The sequence below is a fragment of the Rhodnius prolixus genome, unplaced genomic scaffold (assembly GCF_049639745.1).
Source record: "Rhodnius prolixus isolate KJV_2025 unplaced genomic scaffold, Rpr scaffold_8, whole genome shotgun sequence".
NCBI lineage: Eukaryota > Metazoa > Arthropoda > Insecta > Hemiptera > Reduviidae > Rhodnius > Rhodnius prolixus.
In genome coordinates, this window is record NW_027411593.1 from 20,688,518 (window position 1) to 20,706,358 (window position 17,841).

Consider the following 17,841-nt stretch of genomic DNA (forward strand, 5'->3'; position numbering starts at 1 on the left):
AAAATAATATATCCTTACACATTTCTAAATGCACCATCCATTCGGCAATTTGGAAACATATTTTTAACCATTCTTGCAAGAACTCCCTTCTAAAGTGTTCGATGAAAATAAACTATTTGCAGGTACAAGTTACATACAGCCAGAGCTCGGAAGTAATATCATCACATCAAATTCTAAATGCCGAAGTTTCTTGGTCCAAAAAACTTTTCTGAACTCAAAAAAGAAGATTCGACTTGTTTGTAGGAGATTTGTTAAGTTGATGACTCATCTTCACAATATATGTACAGTCGAGCCTCCCATAATGGGAGGACTCTCACTAGCGGCCACCTCTATTTACGGTAAGTTTTTGGATTTCCCCGTTTTACCCCTATACACTTTCTATATAAAAGAACCTCCGTCTAATGGACACTCTACATAACGACCGCGGACATTGATTTTGGGGAACGGATTAAATGTTTCACCTCCCACCAACGACCGCCTTATTATTAAAAGTTCGTTTGACGCGGTGATAAAAAGAATTTTATGTTTATTTATTTTGTTTATTTATTTTATGAAAAGTTTTTTGTTTTTTCTGGTTTTTCCCAAAGTTTCCTATATAAGCTCATACATCTTGTACCATTTTAATCATTTTTCTTTATTACTTTGGACGAACAAAATTATTTTTTCCGATATGTCTCTGAATCGAAAGTGGTTAACTCTCTAAGAGAAAGTAAATGTGTTGGAAGATTTTGCAAAAACCAAATCGAGCCATCGTCAACTTGCCGAAAGGTTTGTTCTATTTTTCTAATAATATATGATAGTATAATGATAATTTTACCATAAATTATTATTGTTAAGAATAAATGTGATGATTATTATAAAAATTGTTATAAAGATTATTAATTAAGTCAATGATATGTAGTTTTTTTGATAAATTTTTTGGATAATTAAGAAAAACTTGATGCATATCATATAGCTAAATAATTATGTAGTTATGTACGTTTTTAAATCTATTAATAATAAACAACTTTTAAATAGATGTTTGGAAAAGAAACCATACTTTTTCATTATAAAACTTGCCTACACTCCTTCTAACGACCACCTCCAAGTAGCGGCCACTTTGCTTTCCCCCGCCAGTGTCCGTTATTGAGAGGTTCGACTGTATATATATATTTTTTAAAAAGGATTATAACACAATCGTGGAATACTACCCCAAAGATAAATTAACTTTTAAATGGAGAAAAGCAATAAGACAAATTGATCATTTTTTTTGGTTACCAAAAAAGAGATATACGTAATAAATTCTTCATTTTTTCTGTCAAAACTTAGAAGTCTACATGCAACTTCTTTGCACATGCACTGAGCAATCTGACCCACTATTGCCGTTACATGGGAACGGTTTTCAAATGAGCATTTCTTTCACAGATTTAAACAGCTGAACTTGAAGCTTTACACAATAGAAAGAAATGAGTGGTATTTCTTCATCTCTGATTAGAGTTTTAACCTTAAACTGGGGAATTCTGTACGAAGTTTCTCGCGTAGATAAAACTCTTCACCTACCACATTTCTCTTTCTTAATGTTGTTTTATTGTCAGGAACAAACTGTGTATTTCCATTTGCTTCAAATCAGAATAAATATAGTTGGTAGTCTCTGGGAAAATGTTTTATTCTTCACATTGTGCGAACCCGTAATGGTTTCTCAAATAATGTTTCGATTAGGTATTCTGAAATATGATTTGCAATAATTTATAAATTATCAAAACTGCGTTAATAGCATTGACAATTCACACATCTTAACAAAGTTAAAATAATAAGATAAAAAAAAAACAGTTAGTAACGATTGTTCCGTTTTCGAAACTTTTGCATAATTTATTCTGATTTATATTGGAGGCTTCTTAGTGGAATGATTTTTATGAATGATTTATGCCTCGATCTGAAATTAAATTCTCTTTCTTTAAATAATTTCTTATTTTTACTGAGGTCTTTGACAGAAATACTGCCAGGTATCGGAGGAGAGGATACATTTATTGTTGGATAAAAAGTTTCTGAGTAATGAAAAAATAGAAAAACTATATAAAACTTATAAACGTCTAAAAATGTAATCTCAAAATCATTTATGTTTTTCACTTTACCTTCTACAGAAAGTTACAGTCGGAACTTACAACGTTAAAGCCAAATGACGACACTACAACAGTTGGAGCATCATTTTACCAACTTCTTCCCCTCGCTCATTGCAGAATTCCCTCGACTACCTCCCTTCATCTCTAGACCATCCAGCACTATTCTTGGTGCATTTTCTTTTTTTTTTATTATTCAGCATCGCTAATGAACTGTAATATAAACGAGATAACCGTTTCATTAATGCAAATAGCTGAAAAAGAAGTTGGTAAACCTTTACACTGTTTTTATTTTTTAACAGTTGGGTAAAAAAATGTAAACAGAAAATTGAAAAATAAAACCTAAAACGAACTTCAAAGGTGAAGTGATAGAGAGCTCAAGTCTCAAGGTGAACAGCGTTTCTGAATGTTAAATCGTCTTACAGCTTATAAACCATGGCCGAAAGATTAAAGTCGACGTTAAGTTGCATTATGTTTGAGTCCGAAGTAGAATGGTTTTTGCAGAATCAGTGAATATTCTAATCACGAATGGAAACAACGTTGCTTCAACAGTGGCAAGCATTAAGTCAAAAGTACAACCGCCAACGAATATTAACCTAAAAAGTGGCCATATTTATTTTGAACAGTGCTTCGTAGAGGCAGGTTACGAATGTAGTAGCAGTAATAAAAGAATATTGAAGCGTTTCTTTTGTTTTTTAAATTCCATTGTTAGAAACTTCTCTAATATAAGCGAATAAATTTTAAATTAAATACCCAGAAAGCAAGCTGCTATGATACTACAATCGCCACTGAGCTGATTTTGCTTGAAACGTCAGCTGCTTTGGTACTGCAATCACCACTGAGCTGATTTTGCTTGAAACGTCAGCTGCTTTGGTACTGCAATCACCACTGAGCTGATTTTGCTTGAAACGTCTGTTGCTTTGATACTACAATCGCCACTGAGCTGATTTTGCTTGAAACGTCTGTTGCTTTGATACTACAATCGCCACTGAGCTGATTTTGCTTGAAACGTCAATCGTATTAAGCAGCCTAAAAATCTTTGTTCACATGAACGCAAAATAAGAAAGCCAGTGTAAATCGATTCTAATCCCCCTATAAACCCTGACACAGGGCCAACAGCTGTATTAAAATCCGGGATATCCACGTTGGAATCCAGAATACACTGACCACTGAGCTAGTCCCTCCTTATTTTTTTTTTTTTTGGCGCATCAACAGCTGAGGTTATTAGCGCCCGGAGCTTTTTCCAGTGCACTGCCGGCCTCCGGACAGTGTTCTCTCGTTACAGACAACACTGTCCATCACCGGACAGTGAGCTGTAAGAAGCTCCTAGGAAGAGAAAATCTAATGGTCAGCTGCTGGATTCGAACCCGGGACCTCCGCGTGGGAGTCTATTATTATTATTAATATTATTATATACTTTTGTTCTAATTCATCCAGACAGGAATCAATTCCCAGGCATCAAATAAATTTTATATTCCTATAGTGAAACCTTGGATTAGAAAGACTAGAAAACAATTGCAAACATTCAAATTGCCAACAATTTTCTTATCCAGCGCAGAACTCGCGGTTATATATTCAGTCTGGGCGCTCAAAATAAACAAAAGTAAGAAATGCTAAGAATATTAAGTTTACCAAAAAATAAAATAAAACCATTCAACATACCTGTCATGAACAATAAATTTGTTAACTCCATCCGTGTGAATACATTCGCCTTTATTCTCAATATGTGTTTGATTGAGAAATATATTAGGCTTATCTATTCCATGTTGAAACCATCGACCGGTCCATGTTTCTGGAAATCTGCATCCACCTGTACATAAATACAAAAAAAACTAATTGTAGTTAGCAGATATAGAATATTTTGCAACATAAGTTCATCAAAATCACATTTACAAATCTATTGTTGTTAAAAGTCCTTTTACAATCGTTTCAGTGAATTCGTATCCCTAACACCGGACAGTCGTATTTACCAGTTTCAGACAAGCGTTCACTGCTTTCTTACTGTAAAATTATGTATTTTTTTCCCACTACCGCGAGACACAAAGTTAGGTAAAAAGTTAAAATTCCATATTACAGGTCTATTAAATTTAACAGGTTAAAACAGGTCTTGGCTTTAAATGAAAACATACGGTATTCAGGACACGTGATATTCAATTTTGGGGTTCAGCCAAACTTTCCAATCTCCAGAGAATGAATAAAAAATCCCTTCAATCCGAAATACTCCGTACTTACAACTTAATGTTCTCCTTCTTCGTTTACAATTTAACCATCCTCAGAGACCTTGAAATTCCTTTCAATCTAGTAGCCTGATCCCATTTGAAAAAACAAAAATTCTACCAATCCCATGCCAGCATGCAACGTTTACTCTCCGGCGGGGCTCCTCTCCACCTGTCCTCTTCAACAGCAATCCTCTTCCTTGTACAGATCTGGTGCGTTACCTTGGGCTCTACAAAGACAAACGACTCACGTGGAACCCACACACTAGACTTAAAAGACAAGCAATGACTAAACGTGCGAAACTTCTTAACAGACTACTTGGACGACGCTCTAAATTGCCCTTAGAACTCAAAAGTTTAACATACAATACTATCCTCAAACCTATGTGGACTTACGGACTAGAGCTGTGGGGTTCAGCCAAACCTACAAACATACGGACTTTACAAACGTTTCAGTCAAACTCCTCCGACAGATAGCTGACACTCCTTTCTACGGTGACTAACCTCACTCTTCACAACGACCTCAACATTCCTTCTATAGACCAATTCTCTCTCGACTAGTTCTAATCCTCTTGTACTGTCTCTCACTTCTTCTGACATCCCTAATACTCCTCGACGACTGAATCGCCAGTGGCCCCGCGACTTCCTTGTAGGCTGAAGACCTAAATTATTACTTTCCTCTCTCCTCCTCGTATTCTCCTCCTCACATTCTCCTCTCTCCTATAGAGAGTGCTACCGCTGGGTAGTTTCTCTCCTCCTGCTCTCCTCCCACACCAGTTCATCATACTCTCCATATTTACTCATTGTATATAATGTATACAGATTGTAAATCACAAAATAAGTTAAAAAAAAAAAGTCTACCAATCCCTGCAATTCCATCCTAATCCGTGTGTCTGCCACCACTCATCATGCACCAATCCAGATAACCCTTCCAAGCGGTTATACGCCAACGCCCTCGCGTATTTTCCGATATAAAATTGAAGAACCATCCCAGCTATAGCCTATCCAGATGAAATAGACATGCTACGCTACTGTGAATAAATCTAAATTACTTTTTAATAAAAAAATTTAAATAAAATTTCTACAAAAATCAATGTCAACATCAAATCTTATTAGGGTATAAAGTTGTTCACATAACGCAAAAAGAAGGTAGAGGAAAACAGACTTTCCATTTAATGTAGCATTTCTTCTCACTTTTCCAATTTCCCATCTTTTTTCCTTACAAGGAAGAGGGAGGGAAGGCAAGTCCAATTAGTCAGAATCTATAAAATTTCCTTCTTTCATAATGTTGCTGTCAATCACAATTTTGACTGAACTAATTCTCCATTTACCCACTCTCTAACACAGTCCTTCTACATCAATATTGATCAATTTGATTTTTCTTTATAAAAAGTTAACTTTGCAGCGTAGATTTAATAATAAAAATGTTCTTTTCTTAATGTTAAAGATTTCTGTTTTATTAGAAGCAGTTAGGAAAAAACTTAAAAAAATAAAGTAATAACGACGTCACTCTGAAGATTTAGAAATGTTGCTTCGATTTCTCTTTAAGAACTCACAAGACTGTCTCTTACTATTAATCTCAAGGTCATAACTCACAAATTTTCTTACATATTTTCGAACATTTGAGTCATATTTATTTCTTAACAATATTGAACAGTTTGTAACCTACTTTACAGAAATTTTACCTAACAAGGAATGTTATAACCCAATCCCATCACCTGAGCTATCCTAAAAAGAATTTTACAAGAAAACTGATGAAAGAAAAAGTTTTAAATCTATGTGTGTGTATATCTGTATGTATTATACAAAGTCTAGGACATGAAATCAATGGAGAAATTCTTAAATGATCTCAAGAAAGTGAAAATATATAGAGTAAAGAGGTTTTCCAATTAAGGAATCTTTTTCAAACTTAATTTTTGGAATAACTAGACTTCAGGAAAATGGCTCATCTATCTAAGTTCTTTATACTTTTAATATAGAAGATAACTAAAATATTTCTTACCAAAACAAGACAAATCTACGATTAATCTTGTGTTAATATATTTTTTTTTTTTTTGTATTGTTCATTTATAGAGATTTTACACTGCAACAATTGTTGCAAAAACGTGGTATAGATAACACAATATCAGAATTATTTGCGTAGAGAAGGCACCCAGTGGTGTCCATTCCATTATCGTGAATACATACTGTACTGCTCTCACGCTAAGAATAGATCACGAGGCTATCTTCTCTTCAATCTTCTTAGAGGATTACCAGGTAATGTGGAGGAAGATAGGTGTTCTACGAGAGGGTTAGGATGTGCTGCTGTAGAGGAATGAAATTTTTCAGGCGGGGCTTAACGTCCAACAACTACCAATTAGGTGTCGTGGACAGGGGCAGAAGCTCATACTCTTTACTATTAACAATTTTTTCTAACAAATGAAAAGTAGTCATACGCGGAATTCGAACTGGGGCTCTCCCATTTACAAAGTCACGCTCTTGACCACTAGTTTCTTCCACTGTTCTTCGAGCGAAAGGAATTTTGAGGTAATTATGGCTCGTGATGCATAAAATTCCTGAATAGATACATAAAAAGGAGCATTAAGAATTGTAAGTAAATAAAATAAAAACTTAAAACCTAAGTTTTTTGAGCGCATCATATCCAAATTTTACGAAGCAGAAAATGCACGATTAACGAAAAAAGACCAAAATGGCGCTCAGTGATTACTACAAAATAATTTCTAGAAATAACTAGCACCTTCCTGCTTTAGAAAAAAGATATTATGTAGAAAAAAAAATTAATTTAAAATAATTTGTAGATCATTTTCATTGTTATGTAACAAAAGGCTGCCTGCAGAATTAAACCGTCAAGGCCGTAGGGCTATAAGGATAATTGTAGGACTATTAACTGGCCACTGCTGGCTCAGAAAACACATGCATCACATTGGCCTGGCAGATGATAGCCTTTGTAGGTTCTGTCTGGAAGAGGAGGAAACGGCACTGCACTTGTTGTGTCAGTGTGAGGGGTTTGTATGGTTAAGGATGTTACTTCTCGGGGAGAAAAAACCAAGGCCTGTGAGCTTTACCCAGGAGTCGCTCTCCAGAATTAAGAATCTGAAGGACAGATCCGGAGGGCGAGCTCTAAAGTTGGGGAGCCACAATAGATCCAAAGGGGTCGTAGTGGCGTAGGCCTTAAGGTCGCCCTAGTTTAATCTAATCTAATCTAAATTATTAAAAAAGTTACAAAAACAAAATCTTTGTAATAAAATAATGAGTAATTCAATTTTCAAAAACTTCCTCACAAAACGACTGCAAAGCTAGCGTTGAAAAAACAAGAACTGTTTCTGAACAAAGGAAACTTATGAACAGACATTCAGTTACCACCAGTACAAAGCCACCTTATCAGGACTCAGCAAAAGAAGTTCTGAACTTTGAACAATAAACCCTTTCTTTCACTCATTAACGTTTTCAGCATTATTAATAATGTCAACATATCTGAATCTGAGTGGCGAAAACAAAAAAAAACAGATACACATACGAGTTTGAGGCCACTGAAAATGAGGAAAACGTATTCAGCGTATTGTTAGTTTGTTCCATATGTTCCACAATTACAGTAGATTGATTTACACTATAGAGGAATTCAATTATATGACGGAAACATTGTTGAATTCTGTACACCAAATCGATTAACAGGATTCAATTACATTATTATTGTTGCTATTCGTTTAAATTTATATTAGTTCATTATTTACATTAATAATGCAACTGTTGAGCTGATATCTTTGTAGTAGAACTCTAAACTTGTCGCAGGAACATCATTTCTAATAAAGGCCATGATCACAGCCAGCAAGATAAGTAAAAGGTTTATTTTTTTACCATAAAAGAGGAAATGAACCAACACAAAGACTTTATATGAACAAAAGTTCCATCTGAAAATGAAAGAGATTCTAACCAATTCACGTTAAAATAAAAATTAAAAAAAAAAGCGTACGCTTAGAATTAGTTTCCTCTGTTGAATCAGAAACGAGAGCAACAAGGTTTAATTAATCGCACAAAGTAATACAGAGTATAGCAATGTATTTTGGCCTTTAAATAAGCCCACATGTTTAAATTAAAACTTTACTTATATTGTATATAAAAAAAGGCTTTAATCAAATTACAGCTACTCTTTATTAAACAACTCATTTACATTAAGGTTAATTCCGTATTTTTGAACATATTTTTTTTTTGTAAATAATGTACGTACGAACATTTCTACAATTCCAGAATCTGTAAATACGGGTCTTCTTAGTCGAAGGTACGATGAAAATAAGAAATTTAAGGTGGTAAACAATGTTTTGAAGTATTCAAAGGGAGTAATTTAAAAATAACGTAACTCGAACTTCGAATTAATTTCGAAAAAACTTTGTACATGAAGTCGTCTAGATCCCCATTAAATAGGGAGAATATCGAACTGGGAGATTATTCCTTTAGAGCAGCAACTTAGTCCAAATATTTAGGGACCATTTTGACTGAAAAAATGATATTGAAGACGATATTGCATAAAGGCTAGGATTGCTGCAGGAAATAGATGCTATTTCTCCCTACAGAAAACCATCTTGTCCAAAATAATGTCGCGAAGAGCTTAATAGTTAGTTTACAAGACCATTATCCGACCTATGGCTATGAAGCATGGGTATTGACCAAGGATAATGAGCGTCTTCTAAATATTTGTGAAAGAAGAATATTTGGTCCCGTAAAAGTGAATAATATGAGGGTCGTTTGAAAAGTCCGTGCAAAAATAAAAACTACTTAATTTTTTGGGGTAAACCTTTTTTATTTTTCAACCTAGTCTCCTTTTAGGCTTATACACTTCGTCCAACGCTGCTCTAGTTTGTTGATCCCTTTCGAATAATAGGATTTGTCCAAGTCTCAAAAATAGCCATTCGTTTCTGCTATCACCTCCTCGTTTGAATAAAATCTTTTTCCCGCCAGCCATTTCTTCATATTGGGGAACAAATAGTAGTCCGAGGGAGCCAAGTCTGGAGAATAAGGGGGGTTGTGAAACGAGTTGGAACCCTATTTCCATTAATTTTGCGACCACATGGTGCGTTGTCGTGATGGAAAAGGACTTTTTTATGGGCCAATCGTGGGCGTTTTTCTTGCAGCTCGGTTTTCAAACGGTCCAATAACGATGAATAATATGTACCTGTAATAGTTTTACCCTTTTCCAGATAGTCGATGAGGATTATTCCTTGCGAATCCCAAAAGACAGTCGCCATAATCTTTCCGGCCGAAGGAACGGTCTTCGCCTTTTTTGGCGCAGATTCCCCCTTGGTAACCCATTGTTTAGATTGTTCTTTGGTCTCAGGAGTGTAGTGATGTATCCATGTTTCATCCACAGTGACGAAACCACGCTTAAAGTCCTGCGGGTTCTTCTGGAACAGCTGCAAACCGTCCTTGCAACACTTCACACGATTTCGTTTTTGGTCAAGCGTGAGCAATCGCGGCACCCATCTTGCGGATAGCTTTGTCATGTCCAAATGTTGATGCAAAATATTATGTACCCGTTCATTCGAGATGCCCACAGCACTAGCAATCTTACGCACCTTCACTCTTCTGTCATCCATCACCATATCATGGATTTTATCAATGATTTCTCGAGTAGTAACCTCAACAGGGCGTCAAGAACGTTCAGCGTCACTTGTGCCCATATGGCCACTCCGAAAATTTTGAAACCACTTATAAACTGTTCTAATCGAAGGTGCAGAGTCACCATAATGTTTATCAAGCTTCTCTTTAGTCTCCTCAGGCGTTTTGCCTTTCATAAAGTAGTGTTTAATCAACACACGAAATTCTTTTTCGTCCATTTTTTGAAAATCACTCGACTTCCTCAATTCAAACGAATACCAAACACAAAGAAATAGACCGATCTGGCTGAAACTTGGTGTGTGTTCTTCCAAGAGATGCTACTAACTAAACATAACCTCGATACGCGCCAGTAGTGCTATCTCTCTGACTTTGCACGGACTTTTCAAACGACCCTCGTATTTAGAAGATCAGAACTAAAAATGAGCTTCGTGACTTATATGGCGAACCAGATCTGGTCTGTTTCATAAGCCGCCAAATTAAGATGGTTAGGGCATGTAGAAAGGATGTTGGAAACAAGAATTTCAGATAAACTGTTATATGGAACTCCAGCTTGAAGATGAAAAAGAGCACGTCCTCGCTTGAGATAGCTGGACGATATCGAAAACCGACATCAGAAGGCTGGGAATCAGAAGATGAAGTCTCTGTACCTTGGATAGGGACGAGTGGAATGCTGTGCTAAAGGAGGCCAAGGTCCGTACAGGACCGTAGCGCCCTATAGTAAGTAAGTAATTCGAACTAATAATCGACCAATTTAATCGAATTTGAATTAAAATAAGCACCATTAGCATCAAGAAACAAGACGGAATTCGATGAATCTAATTTTTGCCTGTTTCTTAATAATGAAGGTTCCTTCAGCAAGAAAAATGAGAAAGTAAAATTAATAGAAAAAAGCTAGTTTTTGCAATTAAATTGTATGCAGTAATTGAACAAACATGGCAGTTTCTGAAGATTTATTAATGATGAGGCGCCACATTGTCATTTCTTTTTAAACATTTTCTAAGAGACTTTAAACTTTACAATGGCGTGGTGGCTACAGGTCCAGTAGCTGTGCGATCCGCGGGTCGATTTCCACGATGGATTTCTTAAACCACCACTTTTCCAGCAGGATAATGTGCGAGCTATATTTTAAGCGAGTGAATGTGCAATAATTTGGGGACTTACCAAACAAGTAATAACAGCAATAATAACTTAGTCTTTAATAAATATTAATCACAATCAATAATAACTAGTAATAATCAATTTGATGGCCACAAAATCTTGAAAATCCAGGTAAATTGAAAAAAAAAAATGTTTTCCACAATGTAATAATGTTTCTCTGATAATGAAAATTTCAATCTCTTGAGGGTAAACAAGTTTTTTAATGTGCAAAGATTAGGAAGAATCAAAAACATGCCATCATCCAGTTAAACAAATCTTAAACTTTAAATAAATATAAACTAACTTTTGTTTTTTTCTTACTACTGTGTGTTTTATCGTTGAATGTAAAGAATCACATACCTTAGGGCAAACTTGGCTCGAAATAAATAAATGAACATATCGTTTCCTTCTATTTGAAAACATTTGCTATTTTAATAAAAGACTTCTTCTTTATTTTTATTTTTGTTAATATCCTAGCACACAATAGTAAATAACTTGTTCAAATAACTAGAGTATATTGTATACAGGGTGTATACGAAGGAGTGGTCGAAACTTGGGGAGGTGATTCTACAGCTCAAATGCAACAAAAAATATTCTATTCACTTTGGCCCGATTCTCAATAGTGTCCAAGATATTTGCATTTTTAACTTTTCCGTCGATATTCGCGTTTTTCGCCATAAAAACTGCCGTAACTTTTCTATCCTTTAGCCTACATCAAATCTGCTTATTCCAAACGAAAGAGCATTAAATTTCCTATAAATCTGCTTAACCCAGAGCCTCAAAACGTTTCTTATAACAATGAAATTTTTACTTTAATGTCTAAAAAATTCATTCTCGATGATTTCTGTTAAAATTTTCAACTGCATTTTTTTCAGTGGTTAATGAATCAAGGAATCACATAATTTCAAAAAAAGTTGCGCATTTATTGAGCTTCAAGATCGTATGGATTTTTTTGGTTTTTAATAAAATTTGAGTAAATTAGTAATGAAAAGTCAGTTCGCAAAATCCCAGTTTTCTGCAATTACACCCCTCTGTTCGGGGTAGGGTTTTATTAAAAACCAAAAAAATCCATACGATCTTGAAGCTCAATAAATGCGCAACTTTTTTTGAAATTATGTGATTCCTTGATTCATTAATCATTGAAAAATTGCAGTTGAAAATTTTAACAAAAATCATCGAGAACGAAATGTTTAGACATTAAAGTAAAAATTTCATTGTTATAAGAATCGTTTTGAGGTTCTGTATTGAGCAAATTTATAGGAAATTTAATGCTCTTTCGTTTGGAATAAGCAGATTTGTTGTAGGATAAAGGATAGAAAAGTTACGGCCGTTTTTATGGCGAAAAACGCGAATATCGACGGAAAAGTTAAAAATGCAAATATCTCGGACACTATTGAGAATCGGGCCAAAGTGAATAGAATATTTTTTGTTGCATTTGAGCTGTAGAATCACCTCCCCAAGTTTCGACCACTCCTCCTTATACACCCTGTATAGTAGGATAAGAAAAAAAATTGTTGTAGATCAAGTAGCAAATTCTTTTTTCAATAGACATGATATTTTTGTGAATCGCAGAACACGCAAATTGTTCACATCTATCTACGATAATCGCATAAACTTGTGGTTGATTGCAAAACTGTAAGACGATATCGCTATTTTCAGAAATATAGTGATGAGAAAGGTATTTTAGAACTATGACAGAAGAGAGATTACTCTGTCCGACAGTAAACTTATTCCCTTAAATAAAATATTATAAATGTTTCTTATGGTGAAACGATATTTTATTATATTCTAGATAAGCACACCAGAGAATTCCAAATGATATTTCAATATTCCAAGTTATTTGATTAGCAAATTAATTGCTTTTCGCTTTATTCAAACAGATTTTGCTTTAAGTATACATATTTTTATTTTCTTTCCATCAAAGGTAGATTGTGGACATCGTCCCAGTAGCTTTACTTCTCCAACAGCGGAAGATGAGAGAACTGGGTCATTTATAAATATTTGATAACCAGCCTTTGCAATAAATTATTTAAACGTACTTTCCTACTTATTTAATATTTATCTTAAAACTAGTATCTATGATTTATAATTAAATTTCTGTGTAGAGCTTTCAACTCTGTGAATTAATTTGCATTTATATTAAGATGTAGAGCGGTAATATTTAATGTAGATAAACTTAACGAAAAAAATTGATCTGTTTCAGATGTTTGAATAATGTATAAAAAGAATTGATGGCACATTAACAAATAGGATGAAGTTATCATCGCATTCTGCACGAATGAGGACATCGCAAAGGTTGGATACCGCATTTAATTCTGTCAAGACGCTAACATGTATTGTGGTACTTAGTTCGATTACCGGTTTAGGTCTCGGATTTTAGTATTTATATGAGTATTTAATAGTAAATAATGTTTGCTAATTATGGCCAATCAGGAGAGATGGCCAACAGCCGAAATTTAACCAAAATGTCGTCCGACGGCGCTGCGTGACCTCTCAAGTGATGAACGTTCATGTCTGACTACAGTGAGTTCATTTTGGACTGCGTCAAAGCGTTATTAATTAACTCAGAGAATAAAAACATTATCGTCTCAACAAAAAATTTTATGATAGTTGCATATTGCGTGCTGCAGTGAATGTATGTGTCGAAATTTAGTGTGTTTTCTACATATTAGGAAAGTACAGTATACATTAATGAATCCTAACTTCTAAAACTGTCAAAAAGTACGCGTTGAGTTATGTTTATCATGTTGGCCATCTCTCCCTAGCATTCGGGACAGATGGCCATCAAACAGTAGGGATAGATGGCCAATTATTTTTACTTTTTTTCTGTTATAGTTTGGCTCAGTTTCCAATTCACTGCAGAAAAATGCCAACTCAGCATAAAAGACAGAACACTAATCGCGGAAATTATACTGAAGAAAATTTGAGATCGTATTAACCCCACACCCAAACTGTCGTCTCTGCAAGAAAACGAGCCAAGTCTGTTGTCACTTTATTAACTTCTCTCGAGCACATTGCTGTTGTGCAAAACAGAGTTGCAAAGAAATCCAAACCAACAAGAAATACCATTCCCAAAGAGACAATTCTGAAAGGAAGGATTGTCCGAAAAAGAAAACGCTCACCTTCCCCAAGTTCCGATGAAGAGGACGAAACAGGAATCGAATTTGAAGAGGAAAGTGATGCCATTTTAGTAATCGATGAAACTGGATGTACAGGATATGGGGAAAACTACAACAAGACCAGAAAAAAAAGATTGATTGGAATGCACAATATGCCGGAAGTGGTTCCACGAAACTTGCTCTTCTTTTGCAAACGCTAGCCAAAATTGTAGTAAAAGCGCATTTAAAAAGAAGAATAATAAGTAAATATTAAGTAACCATTCATTTTTTTCTGTTATTTTTACGTTTTACTAGTGCAATTTCATTTACAATATGTGGCCATCTCTCCCAAGTTACATTGGCCAACTCACCCAACCCAGTGGGGATAGATGGCCAACTGCTATTTTTTTTTTTGTAAGAATAAAAAAATGTTTCCCTTAGCATTTTTTCAGAAATGTTTTCCTTATCTTATGTTTGTGAGCGTATGAGGTTTCCAAAAATAATAATAAAGTAAGCCTAGCCCTTACCAAAATTTTGCAGGCACACTCCAAATAAAATGGTGGCCATCTCACCCTACTTTACTCTAATTGGTCGTAGTAAAGCGCTCGTGAAAACGTAATTATTACCTTACTTAATTATGCAAAGTGCATTTTTAGCTTAGTACAGATTATCAAGCTTTTATCTAAAATATTCGGTTTGAGGAAACTTGAGTCCGTAAACGAACTGGCCAGTTAGTTTGTACTTGTGTAAGTGGCCAAATTGGCCAGTGAGAAAAGAATAGTGCAATTTCTAATGCAAAATTTTAATGTGGTGAAAATTGCACGCAGTTTGAATTTGGACATAATTGCGTAAAAGCAATTACTTACGCATGTAACCGCATTTAGCTACAACATGAACTTTAATAATAAGAAGTGATTTAACAACATCACTTTGAGAAAAGTTCAACGTTTAGACAATGTAGGAGAGAGCGGATAATATTCAAGTAAACTAGTAAAAAGATCATGAGAATGTTTTAAGACAATTAAACTCTTCACATCTACGTAGATTTATCCTTTAATAAAATGGGAGCGAAGGGCAAACATCTAATTTCCAAGGTTGGAAAAGGGTAAGGTAAGCAAATTGACAATGTTGGCTGGTGACCAAATCTAAACCCGCTAGCACTACTACAAACTTCAACTGAGATGGGAGAGTAACCCATCTACACTGGCTGCTGCGCGCTGCTACTAAAGAGACGAGGGAGCTAACTGAGGAACGTCTTCCACAGCAGGAACAGGAGCAGGAGCAGAGAGAGAGAGAGAGAGAGAGAGGTTACAAAGTGGTTAACAAACTGTCGCGAAGGGAATAGAACTTAGAAGGATATAGCGCTAAGGTAGGGTAATTTGAAAACAAATTAACTCCTTTAGAATGGATAAAATTGGCGCCCCACACATATTAACATTTGAGTCAAAAATCAAGTTTTCTTTATTATCTATCTTACTTGTGAAGAAAAGTATTTCGGCGTGCCAAATTTTCCATTTTGAGTTTTTAACAGTTTTTATTAATTACAGTTATTTTACGCCATTAGAATGACTGAGTATCTTCTGCTTACAGCAACAACTCTTTATCTGTGGTCTCCTATCAGCCAGATGGTGAAGAAATTTAGTTTTCTTCAGTCCAGAATGAAGAATATAAGTACGAGGGTCGTTTGAAAAGTCCGTGCAAAAATAAAAACTACTTAATTTTTTGGGGTAAACCTTTTTTATTTTTCAACATAGTCTCCTTTTAGGCTTATACACTTCGTCCAACGTTGCTCTAGTTTGTTCATCCCTTCCGAATAATAGGATTTGTCCAAGTCTGAAAAATAGCCATTCGCTTCTGCTATCACCTCCTCGTTTGAATAAAATCTTTTTCCCGCCACCCATTTCTTCATATTGGGGAACAAATGGTAGTCCGAGGGAGCCAAGTCTGGAGCATAGGGGGGATGTGAAACGAGTTGGAACCCTATATCTATTAATTTTGCGACCACAACTGCTGAGGTGTGAGCTGGTGCGTTGTCGTGATGGAAAAGGACTTTTTTGTGGGCCAATCGTGGGCGTTTTTCTTGCAGCTCGGTTTTCAAACGGGCCAATAACGATGAATAATATGCACCTGTAATAGTTTTACCCTTTTCCAGATAGTCGATGAGGATTATTCCTTGCGAATCCCAAAAGACAGTTTCCGGCCGAAGGAACGGTCTTCGCCTTGGTAACCCATTGTTTAGATTTTTCTTTGGTCTCAGGAGTTTGGTGATGTATCCATGTTTCATCCACAGTGACGAAACGACGCTTAAAGTCCTGTGGATTCTTCTGGAACAGCTGCAAACCGTCCTTGCAACACTTCACACGATTTCGTTTTTGGTCAAGCGTGAGCAATCGCGGCACCCATCTTGCGGATAGCTTTGTCATGGTCCAAATGTTGATGCAAAATATTATGTACCCGTTCATTCGAGATGCCCACAGCACTAGCAATCTCACGCACCTTCACTCTTCTGTCATCCATCACCATATCATGGATTTTATCAATGATTTCTCGAGTAGTAACCTCAACAGGGCGTCCAGAACGTTCAGCGTCACTTGTGCCCATATGGCCACTCCGAAAATTTTGAAACCACTTATAAACTGTTCTAATCGAAGGTGCAGAGTCACCATAATGTTTATCAAGCTTCTCTTTAGTCTCCTGAGGCGTTTTGCCTTTCATAAAGTAGTGTTTAATCAACACACGAAATTCTTTTTCGTCCATTTTTTGAAAATCACTCGACTCCTCGATACGCGCTTTTCAAACAACCCTCATATATATATATATAAACATTTTATAAAATAATTAGTATTCACAAAATAATAAGAACGAAACTTATCAGATCTCTAGCTAGAACTGCCACTTCGTCATCTTTTTGTATATTTACCTAACCTAACCATATTTTCAACTTCTTAAGGCAGTTTTAGGAGAGAGGTGGGTAAAGCATTTCTGGGTCGTTTAATGTCACAAGAAGTCTCAATTCTTTTGTGTAATATTAAAACGAATTAAATATGTAGGCACTATTTCAAATGTTAAAAAAATCGGTAGAACGAAAGTGTTTAAGTAAGTTTAACCTTTAAGTAAGGTTACTTTGTCAGTAAGTGCTATTGCCCTACATGGTGAGGCGCCTTTAATAAGTAATAAATATTGAATTTCTATATTTCTTGGTTAATTTTTAATAAATTAAATTACTTTTTACAAAAAAAAATAAATAAATAAATAAATACAAAAAAAAACAGTTATAAAGCTGAGGAATCACAGCTGCATACAGAGTTACAAGATCCGTCATAATTTCATGCCCATTTACCACGGCGTCTCATGCCATTAAGGAATGAGCAAACCAATTCTGGTTTTTAGAGATGGACCACCAATGACTGATAAAATTCTAATTCGTAATTTTCAACCACTAAGTTTGAAATGTCAAACACTTTTTTCGGTGCAGATAGTAGAGTAAAAATTAGTTCATAAAACTGAAAACTGCATTTTTACCTTAAAAAATGAATATTACAAAAATAACACTTCAATTATTGAAAAATTGCAGTCACCTGCCTTTTACTTTGCTTTTGTACTACTTAAAAGTCAGATATAAAAGTGTAACATTTTTTCTTTTCATATCTATTCATATCATATAGATACTTTAACTAAATAAGA

At 35.1% G+C, this 17,841-nt stretch overlaps 1 protein-coding gene across 3 annotated transcripts in view; it reads right to left on the reverse strand.

Moving 5' to 3' along the window:
- Window positions 1–17,841, reverse strand: part of LOC141451015 (uncharacterized) — a 1,067,280-nt gene that overhangs the window by 552,884 nt on the left and 496,555 nt on the right. For all 3 annotated transcript variants that reach the window (XM_074122023.1, XM_074122025.1, XM_074122024.1), the window contains one exon: window positions 3,759–3,906. In XM_074122023.1, the coding sequence (XP_073978124.1) occupies window positions 3,759–3,906 (148 nt within the window). The remainder of the gene's footprint in view (window positions 1–3,758; window positions 3,907–17,841) is intronic.